Raw genomic sequence first — 17520 nt, 5'->3', positions numbered from 1 at the left:
TTCATTTATGAAGTAACAGCTTATGCGGAACTGAATCGAATGCGACACTAATGTCTAAATATACAGAACGAACGTCGAGATTTCTGTGATATTGCTAGAATTTGGTCGCAGGTACTGTGACCTGGCAGAAAGCCAGACTGACGATTATATATAAGGCTCAGAAATCAGAGGTGAAACCTGATGTTTTGAAGCTTTTAACATTCTGTTTGTTATACCATCCGGACCACAGGCTTTATTAATAGGCAACTGTTGTATCAATTTGAAGATAGAATCCGGAAATGTTAAGTTAATTGTAACATTATTTACACATCGGTCTGGGAAATCAGGAAAATCATCAAAGTTTTTGACGTTATGATATTTTTTTGTCACCGAATTCAGTAATAAGTTAGCTTTTTCGAAACTCGAGGTACATTCTTTGTTTGATTCTTGATCAAAGAGAGTTGGTTTACCACTATCAAATTTATCACCCAATAGTTTTCTAATAATTGCCCAGTAATTACGTTTTGATGATGATGTACTTCCAAGGCCATTTAGTAATTTATTTTCATGGTTCTCTCTTTGTTCAGCAATCAGGCGATTTACATAGTTTGACTGCAATTTATAGCTATTGAAATAATGAGGGTTACCAGTTTTCTTATGCTTTCGATAATTTTCGATACCTATTTCTACGATTTATTTCACTTCTAATCTTATCATTAAACCCATGGGTTATGAAGTATTTCTAATAGTAACAAAACGGTTCGGAATAGAATTTTTATAAACATCCATTAGTTTGTTTGGAAATTCCTCATTAACGGGGTTCCCTATGCTTCACAACAACCAATCAGAGCTATGGGCACCTGCTACAGAGTCCCATCAATAGATTGTTTAGTAACACATTTTCCTTGCCAAACTTTAATTCTAAATCTATATTGTACAGGGATGAGAATTCCCCGCGGATCCGCGGTTTCCCGCAGATTTCGGTATTAAAAAATATCAATTTTCCAAATAGTTCAAAAATGATGTAAAAGTATGGGGGGGTGATGATCTCACTCAATTGGTCTGGCGCGATCGGTAATCAGGTGAACCGTAAAAGCGTTCAGTGCCTGTTTTACTTATCGTCACGTAAAAGTATCGCATTTCAATGCATATTCATTGCAACACAGTGATCTTGTATCTACATTTGTACTACGATGAGTGTGTATGTATTTTATCGATCAGATTAGTGAGCACTCATCGGCGCATTTTTACTGCAATAATTCAGGGCTCGACCCGTAATGCATGAGATGCTGAATGTCATCGAATGAGGATGTACCACTTTGGAACTAGCCATTACCTTCCAAAATATAATAGTCGTTCATGGGTTCAAGATCGCTCTAAGTGCTCGGAAAACGCATTTAATTTCTAAAATTTTCTTGGGGGGTGGCCCCAAAACCCCCCGAAATAGTTTCGCGCCTTTGGCGCTCGGTAGTGCTGACGGCTACGCTGTCAGCTGGTTCGCGTGTGTAACTTCAAGAAAAAAAATGCGCGGATTTTACAGGTCGGCGTTCTCATCCCTGATTGTTTGAAAATAGAAATATTAATTTGAAAATATATTGTATTCTAAAATTTATTTTTGGTGCATATTGGTGCCAGTGGTTATTTTAGTGAATACAACGTGTTTATGAATATTCGGATGAAATTACGCAATACCTATTTGCATGTAGAAAACACCGAACAGGTGAACTAGTATTGTTTAGGCTATAAGTAATCGCCATTCATTGTCACGACACGGCTTGTCCGCAACATCCCGTCTTCGTATGGTCATCGTGTGTGCTCTAGTCGTGGCTGCGGCTGCGACTGTCTCGATATGGGCGATGGAACCGGTCTGGCTGCGGGTGCAGATTGTCGGCAAAAAGACTGGTGCAGTATCGCCGCTCTGTCCTTGGATTTGCAACACACCGATGTAGCTGCTACAGTTCATTCTTTTGACCGTCAACGAATCTACTCCTATATTACGAATTGCATCAATTGTTTACTGGTATTTTGAACTTCGACTTATCATCTCATCTCTGCACTTCAGGAGGCTGTGGTAAAACCTCTTGGCCCATGGGAAATTATTATTTTGAATGAAATAAAGTTCTTAATCGATGTTCATTTAAGTTGTCATCGATTCAATTATTATTAAATGTCTTTGAAAGTGATAGACATTGGTCATATAACCAGCCATATTTCACTCTAAAGCTCAAAGCAAAACAAATCGATCTGACGTATTTTCTTTTGCCTACCACTGTCCGAGGCGTCAAGTCTCACCATAGTGCCCAGGGCAGTTGTCAAAGCAAACAGATCTGCATAATTTAAAGAGTAATAGAATGATGTAATATGTTTTCATCGATATTATAAAAAACTGTACCTCGAGAGCACAGGACCTTTTGTCCTTTAGTTAGTTGAATGTGATTTGTTTTTAAAGGTCCTATGACCTCTAAATTTTACTTTCTGAGATTAGACATGGCAGATTACACGGTTCACTGGGCCAATCTCTAATAATTGTTGGAAAATTCTTTTTTCAGTAATTTGTCATTTTCTTGTGCTCATGAATTTGATAACAATGTATATTTTCTCTTAGCTGAAGGCAAGATAAATAAACATGCTTTTCCACAAAAACTGGGTAGGATTTGATATTGAGGAGAACTTGTGAATCTTTGTGTGAAGCAGTAGGCTGTGTGTAGAAGGATATAGCGTTTGATTGAAGGCTTGTGAGCCTAAGTGTATATATAATTGATTTATTATAGAGTTATTTATTTTATTCATTACGTCTATATGTTATTTATTTTCAGTTCTAGTGTTTGATGTGAAACAAATAAACGTGTCTTATGTGAAAAAGAATCAACGTAATTCGTCTTCGTTAATATCATTTAAAGTGCCCTGAAATATCTATAATGGTAGATGAAAAATTTGTAATCCTCGTAGATTTATCAATCAAAGGGGTAAATGAGAAGGCTACCATATTATCAAGAAATACTTCAGTTGGCTTATGGTCAAGTATTTTAAGTAAATGAATATTAAAATCTCCAAGAATATAACCGATCTTGTTCTAAGTATGAGCTTATTCAGCAAAGAATACAAATCATCGCTAATAGAATTAATAATCGTACTCCAATATGGCTGCCACGTTGCACATGTCTTTTTAGCATTCTACACACATTAAATGACGTGCACGTTATTGGGGTTGGCTCACGGATGAAACCTTTCTAAAACTAGCAGCTTTCTACCGCTTCCAATATGGCCACCATGGCATACCTTGAATTTATTGCTAGCGCTTTACCCACATGAGATTACATGCATTTTCTTTTTAACTTAGTATGTGTAATGGGGTGAGTCCATGAATGAAATCTTTCAAAATTTACCTTTCTTACTCATCCAAAATCGCTGCCACAGAGAATATCTTGAATTTCTTGTTAGTGCTCTTCACACATCAAATAACGTGCAATATCTTTTAAACTTGGTATTTGTAATGTTGAAAATCAGCTTTCTCGCTCATCCAATATGGCCATCTTCTCGTTAGCTCTCCTACGCTTCCAAGGAAAACTTGATATGATATTATGGCTGAGTTCCATTTTGGATGTTGTTAGTATAGTAGTAAAAAAAAAGCCCCTTGACCTTGGTACACTCATATTTTCCCAGAAAATTACCCAGCACTCGCTTACCAAAGTAATGGTCCAATTTTTCAGTATTGACTACACAAATTTGTTCATATTTCAGGAAAACACTACACTGACCCTATTGTAGGCTTATGTGTTATCACGTTTTGTAGGTGAATGATTTAGTACGCAGCGTGGATAGAAGGTCAGCATTGGCTTTGAGAGCGGCAAGAAATGTTTCTGAAGGAATCAAGATGGCACGAGCATTGCTGAAAATTGATGGAAAAGATTAATTGGCAGATATGTCAGTCGTCAATTCAAATTTACAAGGTCAAATATACCATCAATGTGAAATAACTGTAGAAGTTTTTTGATATTGTAACTATTCCTGATCATGAATATTTCTAAGGTCAGGTGACCTTGCTGTTGTGTCGGCTTTGACCACCATGGAAGCACTGAATTTTTTAATTACATGTGATTTGAATAGGCATCTGTGCTGGTTTTTCAAAAAGTCGAATCTTAATTGACTCCTATTGCATAGGCCTAAGTCAGGCCCTCCGGAATTGAGTTGAATTCGACACAGTAATTTGCCTGTAATTTGTGATGAATCTTTTTGAAAATAAGCTTGAAGATGGGGTCATTGGTGATCAAATGTGGCTGCCATTGGGGTTGGCATCTTAAATTTCTTGTTTGCACCATGCAGCCTGCAATTCTTGATGGATTATCACAAATTTGGTGTAAGGATCAGGGTAGGTAAGCTGTCCATGCCTTTAGCATTTGGGGCTCATCGGCTTTCAAATATGGCCACCAGGTCAGCCATCTTGAATTTCCAGCACGAAACGGCCTGCAATTCTTGATGCATTTTCATGATACTAGGTGTAAGAATTTTGATAGGTGAAATGTCTTGAAAATTGAGTTCAAGTATGGCCACCAGGATTGCCATCCATCATGGATTTCTTTTCAGCACGATGCCTACACCAATTCTTGATGCATTTTTTCATGTAGTGTGATATTTGGGGCAGCTAAAATGGGCTTGTCTTTTCATGTAAGGATATATTAACAGAAAATGAACATTATCGCCACATAGCCTATACTATCTTAACTATTTTAAAAATTGTTACATCGTTACAATGTCAATCTTTCTGGAAAACTTTGAATACTGAATCTTCTACTGTGTCATGAAGGTATAAGGCCCGTGGGCCTCTTGTTATTCTATATGGTCACCAGGAGGCGTTGAATAGTAGAATAACTTAGTATTTCCTTATTATATTGGTACCTAGGCATATTTTGCTACCATGACCAATTGCAAAGTTGTAGGACATGTTTTATGATTGGGGTGAGTTTCAAACTCATTGGGTTTTGTATATGGTCACCAGGGGGCGTTTAATAGTAGAATAACTTAGTATTTCGGGAGCATTACGGGAGCCGTATGCTGAGTAAACTATCGCTCATGAATATTAAAAAAACAATTTTAGTAGAAATCGTTTATTAGACAAAGTAGAACGGCAGAAAATTTCCGGGAATTTCTTTGTTGAAAGTTTTGATTTCCGGAACTTTGGAAATTTCCGGAAGTCTGGCAACACTCTCCTATACAATTGCGTATCTCCAAGGATTTGAAAATACAGCTCACATACTCAGGCGGTTGCCTTGGAAGAAACTTTCCCTTAGATATGATACAATCAATGATCCCGCCAACAGCATCTTCATCTTGCAATGATTGTATGCCATACTGCTGGATGTCTATTCAGGTGTACGATCAGTATTCTGGTGTATCGCGGAAAATACTTCAGCTGTTAAACAAATACAGGTATATAAAGGTCAGAAACTGACGATCTGCGCGAACCAGTTACGCGATCACGTAATGACATAACAAGTTATTACTTCGCGCAGCTAAGATATTTTCATGATCAGATTACAGCCATGTATATAAGACATTCAAAAAACTGCAGGTATGATACAAATGTTCATTATGTGATATACAGTAGATAAGGCAACATTAGAGGAAAAAGTACATTTTTTTTGTGTACAAGCCCATTGATGAACAACTGAAAAGACTCCTCGGCTAAAGGGAGCTGGCAAGCAAAATTAATGAATGGGCCTAACAAGGAAAGCAGAACACATGGAGCTGGTGACAGCAATATATTCAACATTTTAATAAGTAACATTGTAATTCGGGGCTTGGGCAGTCCCCTAAGCCTATAGTTATCTTGATAATAAATGCAATATCTAAAAAATTTTGTTCAGAACATGCTTTTGGTGAAACAGTTCTTGGAATTATTCAATGGGCAACAAAGACATGTGCTTCTTTCGTACAGGATCCAATCTTGTCAATACAGGACAAACAACATGACTTTTTTGACACGGCATCCTGGAAAAACTACTAAATGAGGACAATTATAACTGATTGTTAATGACATACAACAAATAAATCTGTAAAGGAAGGTACCTAGTGTGACAATCTACTGAAAAATTCCTGATTGATTCACGGTTTTTTCATAGTGAGCATTTTAGTATATATCTATTAAGATGATTGGAAGACGCGGGTGCAGTTTTATCAGCTGTTGAAGACATTCGATGTAAATAATAATTTTAACCACGTGCACGATAAAAACAGGGACATCAAACTAAAAAAATGAATTTTTGTGATTTGAATAGGCATCTGTGCTGGTTTTTCAAAACGTTGAATCTTAATTGACTCCCATTGCATAGGCCAGGCCCTCTGGAATTGAATTGAATTCGACACAGTAATTCGCCTGTAATTTGCGATGACTCTTTTTGGTTTACCTTTGTCAGCGATATGATGTTGGCATTGAGCCAATTCATGTAAAATCGCGGTATGTGTTTTATGTGAGCATTTGTTTCATTGGTTCTCGGCTTAAACGACGTATAATCGATGCGATTGAAGACGTGGCGAACCTCCTTCGATGACATGGTCAACATTGTTAAAATTCTACGAAAAACTGTTTTTGGCGGGAAAATTCTTAGCTTTCGCGTATAAAATTGCAATGACCTCGATTGGGGGGGGGGGGGGGGCGTCGTCTCTATACGAGCGAATGGGATTGGCTGTTTTTGGGATATACGGGGAATTCCGGCGCTACTAAAATAATGATTGGAAAGCCACAGAATGGCGTACGTTTCATTAGACTAGGTGCCGTATACGTGCGAATTTCAAATGCTCATTGCTGGTGAGGATGTAATTATTTCACACATCCGCCAAAGGTATTGTTTCATTTTAATACCCGGTGATTGTTTAGATTGACATTGAAGTGTAAGCGAACATTCACTTACACGAGGCCTCCACGTCCGCGCGGAGTGCTACATAACACACACACGAGCTCGTACAGTACACTACTAAAGGTGAAGCTGTAACGCGTGGCTCGATGGGGTTTCAAGTGGTGGCTTTTGAATACGTCCGACAAATAACAAACTCCGGATATCAAATTGATGTTTCTTTATTCAACAGATTTTGGACGATTCAAATCTGTAAACAGATAATACAAACTTATAATATCTGAGCTATTTCTAGATTGCGCAATACAAAATAAACCTTTATCTCGTGTTCAATTAAATGCACATTTAAATCCCATGTATACACCTCATGATACGACATTTCACTACTAATTATTGTTCCTCCACGGGAAGTAAAAAGCTATTCTAGTGATTGCACGCTGATACGATCCGGTCACGGTTTTTACTTCTACATTTCGAATAAGTCCATCATCGCTCGGAAATACATGTGATATTCGACCCTTACACCATTTACTACGGATCGGATTCGGTTCATGGAGTAACACGATATCCCCCACTTTCACATCACGTTTCGCAGTATTCCATTTCCTCCGTGGAGCAAGATGAGGAAACACATCTCGATACCATTTTTTCCACCACGCATCAACGATTTTTTGACTATTCTACGCGATGTCTCGGATTTCGCGTCTCCGCAAATGGACCATGGGGTACGTCATCGGATGCTCTGCCCAACAAAATTCCGTTCGGACAAATGTAACTGCCATCGTTTGGATCACTGGAGTTCACTCCAATTGGCCGTTCGTTAACGAGATTTGCTACTTCAAATATAATAGTTTGAAGTTCAAACGGCGCAACTACTTGTTCTCCAATCACAATTTTCAAATTCCTTTTAACGGATTTCACCAACGCTACAGCGCAACCGTTCTGATGCGGCGCTATCGGTGTAATGAACTGCCACGAAATTTCGTGATTTGCGTACCAGACCCGAATTTCCTTCTGTGCAGCTACTAGTTGAGACCCATTGTCACTCTACATCGATTCCGGTTTTCCTCTTACAGATAGAAAACGTCGAAAGGTTTGAATAAATTCCTGTGCCGAGTAATCAAGCGCGATATCGCAATACACTGCACGAGTCGCGAGACAGGTGAAAATAACACCCCAAACTTTCATTGTTGTCATTCGCTTGATTCGGACGTTAAACGGTCCAAAAAGATTGCACGCGGTATGTTGAAACGGAGGGCTCGGATTCAATCGAATACTCGGAAGGTCAGCCATGTACTGATCCTCCACTTTTGCACACATTTCACGACAAAATAAGCAACTGCGCACTACCGATTTAGCTAACCGATTCAACCCGATTATCCAGAATCCTCGTCGGACCTTCGCGGTTGTCGCTGCAACTCCAGGATGACCATATCGATACTGATGTTCCACGATAAGTTTCGATATGAAATGATCCTTTGGTAATAGAACGGGATGTTTCTGATCATAAGCTACATCAGCGTTTCCAAGTCGACCTCCTACTCGGATAATCCCTGCAGAATCTACAACCGGCGATAATTTCCGAAATTCCACTTCATATTTCCGATTTCTAACTTCGGTTTGTGCCAATATCACGATTGTGCTTTTCGCGCACTTTAATTCGGCTGCAGTAACTTCTCCCGTTTGAAGTTGTTCTTTCTTATTCCGAACTCTCGCCTGCAAATTTTTCACAAATCGCAGAACCATTGCAACGAGGCGTATCAGACGATTCAACGTGCTAACTTTCTGCAACGCACTTATCTCGAATCTTGGTTTTGTGACCATAACGCACCCTAGTTTTTGTTCGGAATCATCTATCTCGGTTGTTTCGGTAGGATATGACACTGGCCATACATCTTTCGGTTGACGCAGAAATTCTGGCCCACCAACCCAGCGAACATCTAAATCGGATTCATTGATTCCACGGCTAATATCATCGGCCACATTCTCAGTCGACGGACAATGGCCGTAATAACTATGCTCAGTTTTAGACAGAATTTCTCCGATCCTATTCGCAACAAATGTTTTATATACCCGCGAGTCATTCTGAATCCACGAGTAAGCAATCATCGAATCAGTAAAAATGTAAACGTTCTTGATTTCGAGTCTCGATTCAACCTTGATAGTCTCATAAATTCTACAGCCCAATACCAATGATTGTAGTTCTTTTCGTGGAAGACTTATCGTACGAATAGGTGCAATCCTCGACTTCGCCAACGCAAACTTTATCTCCACCTTTCCATCTCCACATATCAAACGTAAATATGCAACACTCCCGAAAGCGACATTTGATGCATCACAGAAAATGACAAGGTCTGGATCTGACGCCGCATTTGCCGGAGTTAGACATCGATCAAACTTCCGTGTTTCCAGCTTACGAATTTCCTCGATCCATCTTAACCATTTGTCTTGCATCTTCTCTGGTATCGGTTGATACTCGCCATAATTCCTGCAGTCCGATTTTCCCTTTAACAACAACGCTTTTCTAAATCGAAAACGGTATTCACACTATCTGCGATGTCATCCATATATCGACATTGCTTAATCGTTGCGACGGCATCTGGATACTGTGTTTTATATTGATCCGCAGTCATATCCATTGCAATATTTGCGAGAGCTGGTGACGATACATCTCCAAATGTTAAGACCATCTTGACGTAAATATCTGGATCTCGATTCGACTCATAATTTCGCCATAAGAATCGATGCGTTTGAGTATCGATACCTGGGCTAACGAGAACTTGATGGTACATCTTTTTGACATCTCCGACCAATACATACTCTCTTTCACGCCAGCGAATCAACACTCCGAGTAAATTGTTGAGATGATCACCGCATTTACTCAAATAATCATTTATCACATGACCTCTATAGTTCTCAGCTTGATTGAAACCATACGGCACGGATGAGTTGGTTTATCTGGTCGAACTACAGCATGGTGACTCATATAATGAACAGGCCCACGATAATTTTCGATTTCTTCAGCCGTCATTTTCTTTGCCGAACCGGACTTCACTAGTTGCTCAACTTGCTCATTATAAATCTCAGCCAATTTCGGGGATTTCTGCAATCGTTGTTCCAAACCGCGCAATTTCGCAAATGCTTGATAATAATTATCTGGTAGCTGATTTGGATCCTTTTTCCACGGTAACGGAATTTGCCACCGATTTCCGATTCGAATGGCGGACGAACGAATCTCTAATTCTTCTTTCCCTTCGATCGCAGTTTTGATTTTTTCGCCCAGTTGTATTTCGTGACAGCACCAGTTCAAACAAACACCCATTTCTTCGGTTTCCCAGAATCTCGACATGTCTGTAGGGTCGTGTAATTTTGTCAAAATTACTTTTCCCGGACTACAACGTTTATCTTCTTTATCAGAACGACCAAACACTACAGACCGAATATTGTTTCACGCAAACCATAATCACCCTTGTGAATTATAAAACCAGTATGAAATTCGATATTGTCGACGCCGATTAAAATGTCAACCGAACCAGGTTCAGTATCAATATCTTCCGACTGAATCATAAACAAATCGCATATTTCCGCTTTGTCAACATGATACAAATTTTCACAGATTTTCGGAAAGCCTATCGCTTCAATTTTACGACTTTTATCTCCGGAGATTGTTGAAATTTCAATTTCGTATAGTTTCGTTTTTAATTTTTGCACCGAATCTCCAACCGTGACAATCTCCACTTCGATTTCGTCGCCTTCTAAATCCAACTCTTCAGCCAAATCTTGACGAATTAGTGTTAACTGTGATCCACTATCTAGGAGGCAGCGCACGCGTTTATTTGCTACCACTACCGGCAAAATCGGTAGTAGACATTCTCCTTTTTTATTTCGACAATTTCCGACCGTTCCGCTTACTGTATGACCAGGGTCGTTTTCGGTTCCCGAAGTCTTCTCGAAGTTTGCTCCATGTAACAGAATATGATGTGAATATCGACATGCAGGTTCAGGACATTTTACCCTTCGCGCACGACATGGGGGTTTATGTCTACGCAGACAAAAATAACATGCATGAACACGACGTACTTCCTTCAAACGGTCATTCGACGACAATGACTTGAAACGCTTACAGTCATCTACTTTGTGTTCCCCTTTACAATACCAACACGACGTCACATAGTAATTTCCCTGAGCACCCTCCGGTCGCGGATGCCACGAAGGCGTTTGTGTAGAGCCCGGAAAAACTTGAGTATTGTTCATGGTATTTCTCGCAGCGGTACTTGACCCACTGTCCACTTCTACGGCTAATATTGAACCCTTCTTTACATTTGTCGAACTACGGATATCGGCTCCAGCAATTTTGTGTATCTGAATCTGGTTCCACATCCAATTCAAGAACGTATCGATATTCGGACTGATTTGATCTCGGAGCTGACATTCTGCCCATTTCAATTTATCACTATTACACAGTTTCCGTTCAAGAACCCCTAACGTCGTTGAATTGTCGAGATCTTCTTTTCGTTCCATTTCGGACATTATCATTTCAGCCTTTTTTATCTTATGGAACAGCTCTACAAACCGTAAAAATTCATTCTCACCCAGCGATTTTAACTTTTCCAGTTCACCAATAACAAAATCGCTAGTTTCACGTGGATTTCCGTAAACTTGATCCAGTTTCGCCCATGCTTCTGCATATTCGAATACGCCATCTATCCACTTGCGCGCGTTATAAGCCGGGTTTGTGTTTTCTAACGCATTTCGCAGTAAATACAAAACATCATCGGCGATTCCGTATCGAGGCTCGACTATTCTTTGCCAGTCACTTCGAAACGCTAAATAATCATCGATTTTCCCCGAGAATTTCGGGATCGGAATTTTCGGCATATTCAACGCATCGTTTCTTGTTTTAACCGGAGACACGGCAAATTTCGAACAATAATCGGTTACCCGGACTCGAGCGACATCGAATTGTTTCTGAACATTATTTATCCACGCTTCTTCCAATTCGTATTCGTCATCATTCATATCTTCTGTGTAATTTTCGTGTGCTTTTTCCGCAGCTGACAGTTTCTCCCTCAACACTTCTAGCTCAAAACTTATTTCGGCTGGCGTACGATTTGCCACAATAGCCTCACTCAGCGAATTTTCGACACGCGTAAATGCTGACTTAGCTGCCCGACGCTTATTCTTAAGTGTTGTTGTTGTTGTCTTCTCAGGATCTGCCATGATGACGCTAGGTGAGACTCAATTTGAATCAAATGGCTCGATGGGGTTTCAAGTGGTGGCTTTTGAATACGTCCGACAAATAACAAACTCTGGATATCAAATTGATATTTCTTTATTCAACGGATTTTGGACGATTCAAATCTGTAAACAGATAATACAAACTTATAATATCTGAGCTATTTCTAGATTGCGCAATACAAAATAAACCTTTATCTTGCATCATAATATTTCGCCTTAATTTAATGGAATTACTTCTCTATTTCACTGATTTATGTTATACTCTTATACTACGGAATATTCTCTTATGTTATTACACCATAATCTACTAAATTAACACTGCAAATAGTATAAAATACTCACTGAGTATGCCAGTAATTTAATATTTCCCCATCAACCATGTTGCAATATCTTCCGTGATTTCAGAATTATAAAACTAGTACATGAAACGTTGACAGCTTTCTCAAACCTCTGAGAACACAAAATGAAAATTCAAAACCCGAAAAGTTAGCGATTCAACGCGTGAACGTTTGACATGAAAATAGGCTGAATTATCGTTGCAGAAGATGAGCGATGTGTTTTCTGTTTGATAGAATTTGTAATAAATTGTTATTTCTTGTGACCTGAAAATATTAAGCAGCAAACTACAAGTATGGGTCGAGGTCTGAATATTGTAGTCGTAAGTTCCAGGATTTAAAACGATCTAATAACCGATATCTTCCGTACCGGTATTCTAACTTCCGCGGCCAACATTGGAAGAGATTTCCAAGACCCAATATTCATTCACCCTCTGATATGTGACATCATATGAATTTTAGGCCATCCCATATTAATGGTCTGTTTGCCGTGACCCGACGTCAAAGGTACCGAGTGAAAACTTTTTTCTCTGGGATTCATCGAAATAAATTTTTTTTTGATAAAAACGGCCGGTCGACCGACCGACCGACCGACCAACTGCCGAAGTGTGAGCTACGTATGTTTGAATTCAAGTGTGCATCGTGTGAAAACATGCCTTGACATGTGGCCTAATTTAAGTTTTCCAGGAAACTGGCAGTGTTCCGATAAGCTGCCATTCATTCTCATAACGACTATATTAAAGCTGGTAACGTAAAAGCGCGCACATATATTCAAGGTACTGTTTCATTTTTAACACAGAGATGACGCTCTGAAATCTTCGCTATTAGACCAATTTCCCGTGCACAACATATATGATTTTTGCGATATTGTTTCGATGTAAAAAAGGTGATAAATTTGTTTTTTTTTGCCCAAAAATTTTGCCCAAAATATTTCTACCTACCTACCGACTCATCCTGAAAAGTTGAGACGGTGTTACGGCAAACAGACAATTATTTTGGGATGGCCTTATTTGAACAAATTTTTTTCATATTATGAAACATATTTTTTTGAAAATATGAAATAGTTTCCCTGCCGCGCCTTCGTGTACTCTACAAACTTTTGGACGTGGACCGTAACCAAATGTTTATCTTTGGTCTTATTTGACTACAAAATAATTATTTAAGAAAGATAAAATACAATATAAACTCGTGGAACTTTGAAGTCACGAGTTAAAAAGATTTTTCAAGCAATGCCCTTATTCCAAACAACCTCTAGCTTTCAAGGTAAACCACACTTAGCCCATGGGCAATTTATTGAAAATTAGCTTTGGGGGTCTGGCGAGATGTCCACCCCTATTGTAAAAAATGTCATTGGTGATCAAATATGGCTGCCATTGGGGTGGCCATCTTGAATTTCTTGTTTGCACGATGCAGCCTGCAATTCTTGATGGATTTCCACAAAATTTGGTGTGAGGACCAGAGTAGGTAAGCTGTCCATGCCTTTTGTATATGGAATTCATCGGCTTTCAAATATGGCCGCCAGGTCAGCCACTTTGAGTTTCTAGCACGAAACGGCCTTCAATTCTTGATGCATTTTCATGATACTAGGTGTAAGAATTTTGGTAGGCCTAGGTGAAATGTCTACCCCTTATTGAAAATTGATATCAAGTATGGCGACCAGGGTTGCCATCCATCTTGGATTTCTTTTCACTACGCTGCCTACACCAATTCTTGATGCAATCTCATGGGCTTGCATGCTTTCTTGTGCTCTGATATTTACACACATTTAATGCAGTAATAAAATCTAGGTTCCTTTCGTATATTGGCTATATCGTTTGTTGTTTTCATTGTTTTAAGATTTCGTTTAATCGTTTTTGTTATTTCAGCAGCGCACACCAACCTTGATTGAGCATGCGTGATCAGTCTTGAAATTGGTATTCATGCGCGGCATAGTCCTGCCGACAATTCAATTCATTCTTTATTGACACAATAAAACATTTAATTTCATGTTTTAAAAAAAATTCTTCTAATTCTCTTTTACTTTCATTGGGGGTTTGCGTTAGCGGCCATTTGAAAAATCTCTGTATGAAAATTTATATTTTTATGCCCCCGGCTCAACTTAAGTTTAGAGGGGGCATATAGATTTACCCCTGTCTGTATACGCCAGTAATTGGGAAAGTAGCTTTCATACCAGAGGTCGAGCGGTCGAGACACCACTCATCACCACAAGTAATTTTTTTTCCTAATAAATGGGAGATAGGAAAGCATTCTTAGCAACAATAAATAACAGAATTAAACCAACAAAAAAACAATTTGAAATAAAAAAGTTAGTTGATGTTACAAAAGAAATTGAACATAAAATATTGAAATTAGAAAAGATAAAAACTAAATATGGAGAGAAAGTATCAGCGAATTTAAGCTACTGGGTTTCATTGAGTACAGAGGAATTAAAAGATTTAGAAGGATTTAAAATAATCTACCATGGGAAAAATGAAGACAGTCATCATGATTTAGAAATTGTTGATTAAATAAAAAATAAAAATAATGAATATCTAGAATCCAAAATAACCTTAGTCGTTTTACAAACAACTACAATCATACAGTCAAACATCTGTTACATGTTATTATAAGAGAGTGCTTCATTTGAATATTGATGGATCAAACAGGTGTTGCAATTCAACGTTGTTGTTATAGCAGTTATATAATAAGCACGCAGTACATACAACACACACAGGACAGGAGGATACATTCTCTCTCGTGATTAAAAGGAATATTTCAATGTTTTTACCCGACTTGACTCGCAGAGTTTTTAGGGGATAAGCATCCCGTTATTGAGAGGCGCCACGAGATACCTATCCCCAAGCATTTCTACTTACACCCCTGTGACCCACGCCTCACCAATTCTCCTTCAATGGTTGACAGGAAACACATTATATTTAAGGCGCATAATGCATTTCCTATCAACCCCTTACCCCCGAAAGGAGGATCGAAAGTCGAAACTGAAGGAGAACCACGGAGGGTGGACAAAGGTGCATTTTCGAAATTCCCCTGCAAGCCAAGCCAGGCGGCACTCCAGTGGTCGAATGAATTGCCTTATATACTTAGCTAAAACACCTAAGTAAATGTTGCTGGTGCTAAAAAAATATGTGAAATTTGAAATTATAAATTATTCTGAATGAAAAGAATATAGGAATGAAAACTGATAAATGAATTATGGATTTCTAACTTAATTATGATATAATTTTAAATCAAATTAGTAATCAATTACCATGTTAATATCTAGAATCCGAAATGACTTATCAGGACAATTTAATTGCTCCGCATAGATAGACAAAAGTAGTGAGATATTCAATTATTTTTTTGCTTTTTTTCTAAAATATTAATCCATTTTTTTTATTGTCAATTTTGGAATTTCAGAAGTATTTTCATTTTTGATAGCAGTTGTTTCAGAATTATTAATATCATGAATTTTATTTGATTTCTTATACCAATTACACCCAATCAAAATGAATACAATTACAAATCCAACTGTAAAATATAGACATTTATCAAATATTCTATTATTAGAAGGAGTAGAAATAACAATATTTTCACTATTTTTATTAACATTTTTATTACTTATTTTTTCTTTTACAGCTTTTTTATATTCTTGTGATTTAATTCCTAATTGCCGAGACCATTCAATTTGTTTCTGTGATCTCGGTTTTTTCTTCACAGTTAATTCCTTCACTTCTTCCGCCTTGTTCATTTATTATAGAAATATTTTTACTTTCAATATTTGAAAATGTTATAACTCCAGTTGATAATAATGTCATAAATCCACCTAATTGAAATGATAAATATCCAATCCATTTATTTAATTCAGTCATAACTAAATAATCATTTTTTAAATCGGAATATAATCTATTTTCATCTTCAATTGGTAGTATATAATTACATAATTTACTATAACCTTTTACTACATTTTCTGATATCGCGTCATTAATTCTAGCTGTTCTCGCGGCTTCATAAATCTTAAATAATCTAATAATTTCATCTGATTTCATTGTATCTAATTCATTATAAGTTAAATTTTTACCGACAAAATTTTTACATTTTCCAGATGCTATTTATATTTCTAATTGATGTTTACAATAAAGATAATATTCATAATTATTATTTGTTGTAACATTATTTAAAGCACCATCATCTGGAGTTAATTTTGTTTCTGTTATTCCTAAATCGTTTTTTCAATTGGAACATCACCATTTTTAGATTTTTATTTTCTTTTCACCTCCCATTTATATAACAAATAAATTAGTTGTGTTGTTGCAACTAGAATTCAACTAGATTAACAAGCTAGTTGAAATATTGTTGTTTTTGTTTATTTCTTGTTAAATCTAGTTGATTTTTGTTCCAACTACTAACAACTAGAATTCAACTAGAATGTAACTAGAATTAAACTAGATTAACAAGCTAGTTAAAATATTGTTAAATCTAGTTGATTTTTGTTACAACTACCAATAACTAGAATTCAACTAGAATGTAACTAGAATTCAACTAGATTAACAAGCTAGTTGAATTTAAATAAATTCATATTTAAATGGGTGTTGTAATCTAAATAGTAATTTTGATCTTATAATATTTTTCAACTTATCCATATATTCATTATGTATATCATGTGGAATAATATCATTTTCCTCAAGCGCATTTTTCATCGATTTTCTATCTTTATTGTAGAATAATACTAAAAATCTAATGTTTTCTCTAAAATCTTTAACAATTGAATTATATTTTTGATTTAAAACCCAAGTTGTTATCCCAAAATGTCTCCCAGAGAAAGCTAAATAACATAACTCACTTTCTCTAACTTTTGAATCATGTAAATTTGCGCAATCATCTATGATAAATAATGTATTTGATCCTTTATAAATAACAATTGCTATTTTTATACAATTATCTAAATTTTTACTGTTTTAGGATCTAATATAATAAATTTATTATTTCTAGTAATATTTCTATCATAAGTTTGATTAAATTCTCATATGTTGGACAAAATAATACTATATTATCAAAATAGTTTTCATAAACAGTTTCTAATAAATTTAATATAAAATAAGTTTTTCCACAATTTGTTACGCCAGAAATTAACATATTAT

The 17520-nt window shown here is 37.1% G+C and overlaps 3 protein-coding genes across 5 annotated transcripts in view; 1 reads left to right on the top strand and 2 right to left on the bottom strand.

The window, feature by feature from the left end:
• LOC141905773 (nicotinamidase-like) overlaps positions 1-5812 on the top strand; it is an 81000-nt gene extending 75188 nt beyond the window's left edge. For all 3 annotated transcript variants that reach the window (XM_074794792.1, XM_074794793.1, XM_074794791.1), the window contains one exon: positions 3773-5812. In XM_074794792.1, the coding sequence (XP_074650893.1) occupies positions 3773-3892 (120 nt within the window). In that variant the 3' untranslated portion in view covers positions 3893-5812. The remainder of the gene's footprint in view (positions 1-3772) is intronic.
• Positions 5813-7505: 1693 nt separating this feature from the next.
• Positions 7506-10179, bottom strand: LOC141906260 (uncharacterized). The gene is made up of 4 exons (XM_074795505.1): positions 9768-10179; positions 9377-9675; positions 7905-9335; positions 7506-7799 (listed from the first exon to the last, which is right to left on the bottom strand). Exons 1-4 carry the CDS (start codon positions 10177-10179, stop codon positions 7506-7508), a joined length of 2436 nt encoding a protein of 811 aa, XP_074651606.1.
• An 80-nt stretch (positions 10180-10259) lies between these two features.
• On the bottom strand, positions 10260-12050 carry LOC141906259 (uncharacterized). Its single transcript, XM_074795504.1, has one exon. The coding sequence runs from the start codon at positions 12048-12050 to the stop codon at positions 10260-10262; it is 1791 nt and encodes a 596-aa protein (XP_074651605.1).
• Between the last annotated feature and the right edge of the window lie 5470 nt (positions 12051-17520).

The sequence above is a fragment of the Tubulanus polymorphus genome, chromosome 5 (assembly GCF_964204645.1).
Source record: "Tubulanus polymorphus chromosome 5, tnTubPoly1.2, whole genome shotgun sequence".
NCBI classification, from domain to species: Eukaryota; Metazoa; Nemertea; class Palaeonemertea; order Tubulaniformes; family Tubulanidae; genus Tubulanus; species Tubulanus polymorphus.
This window is presented reverse-complemented; position numbering and strand designations above follow the sequence as displayed.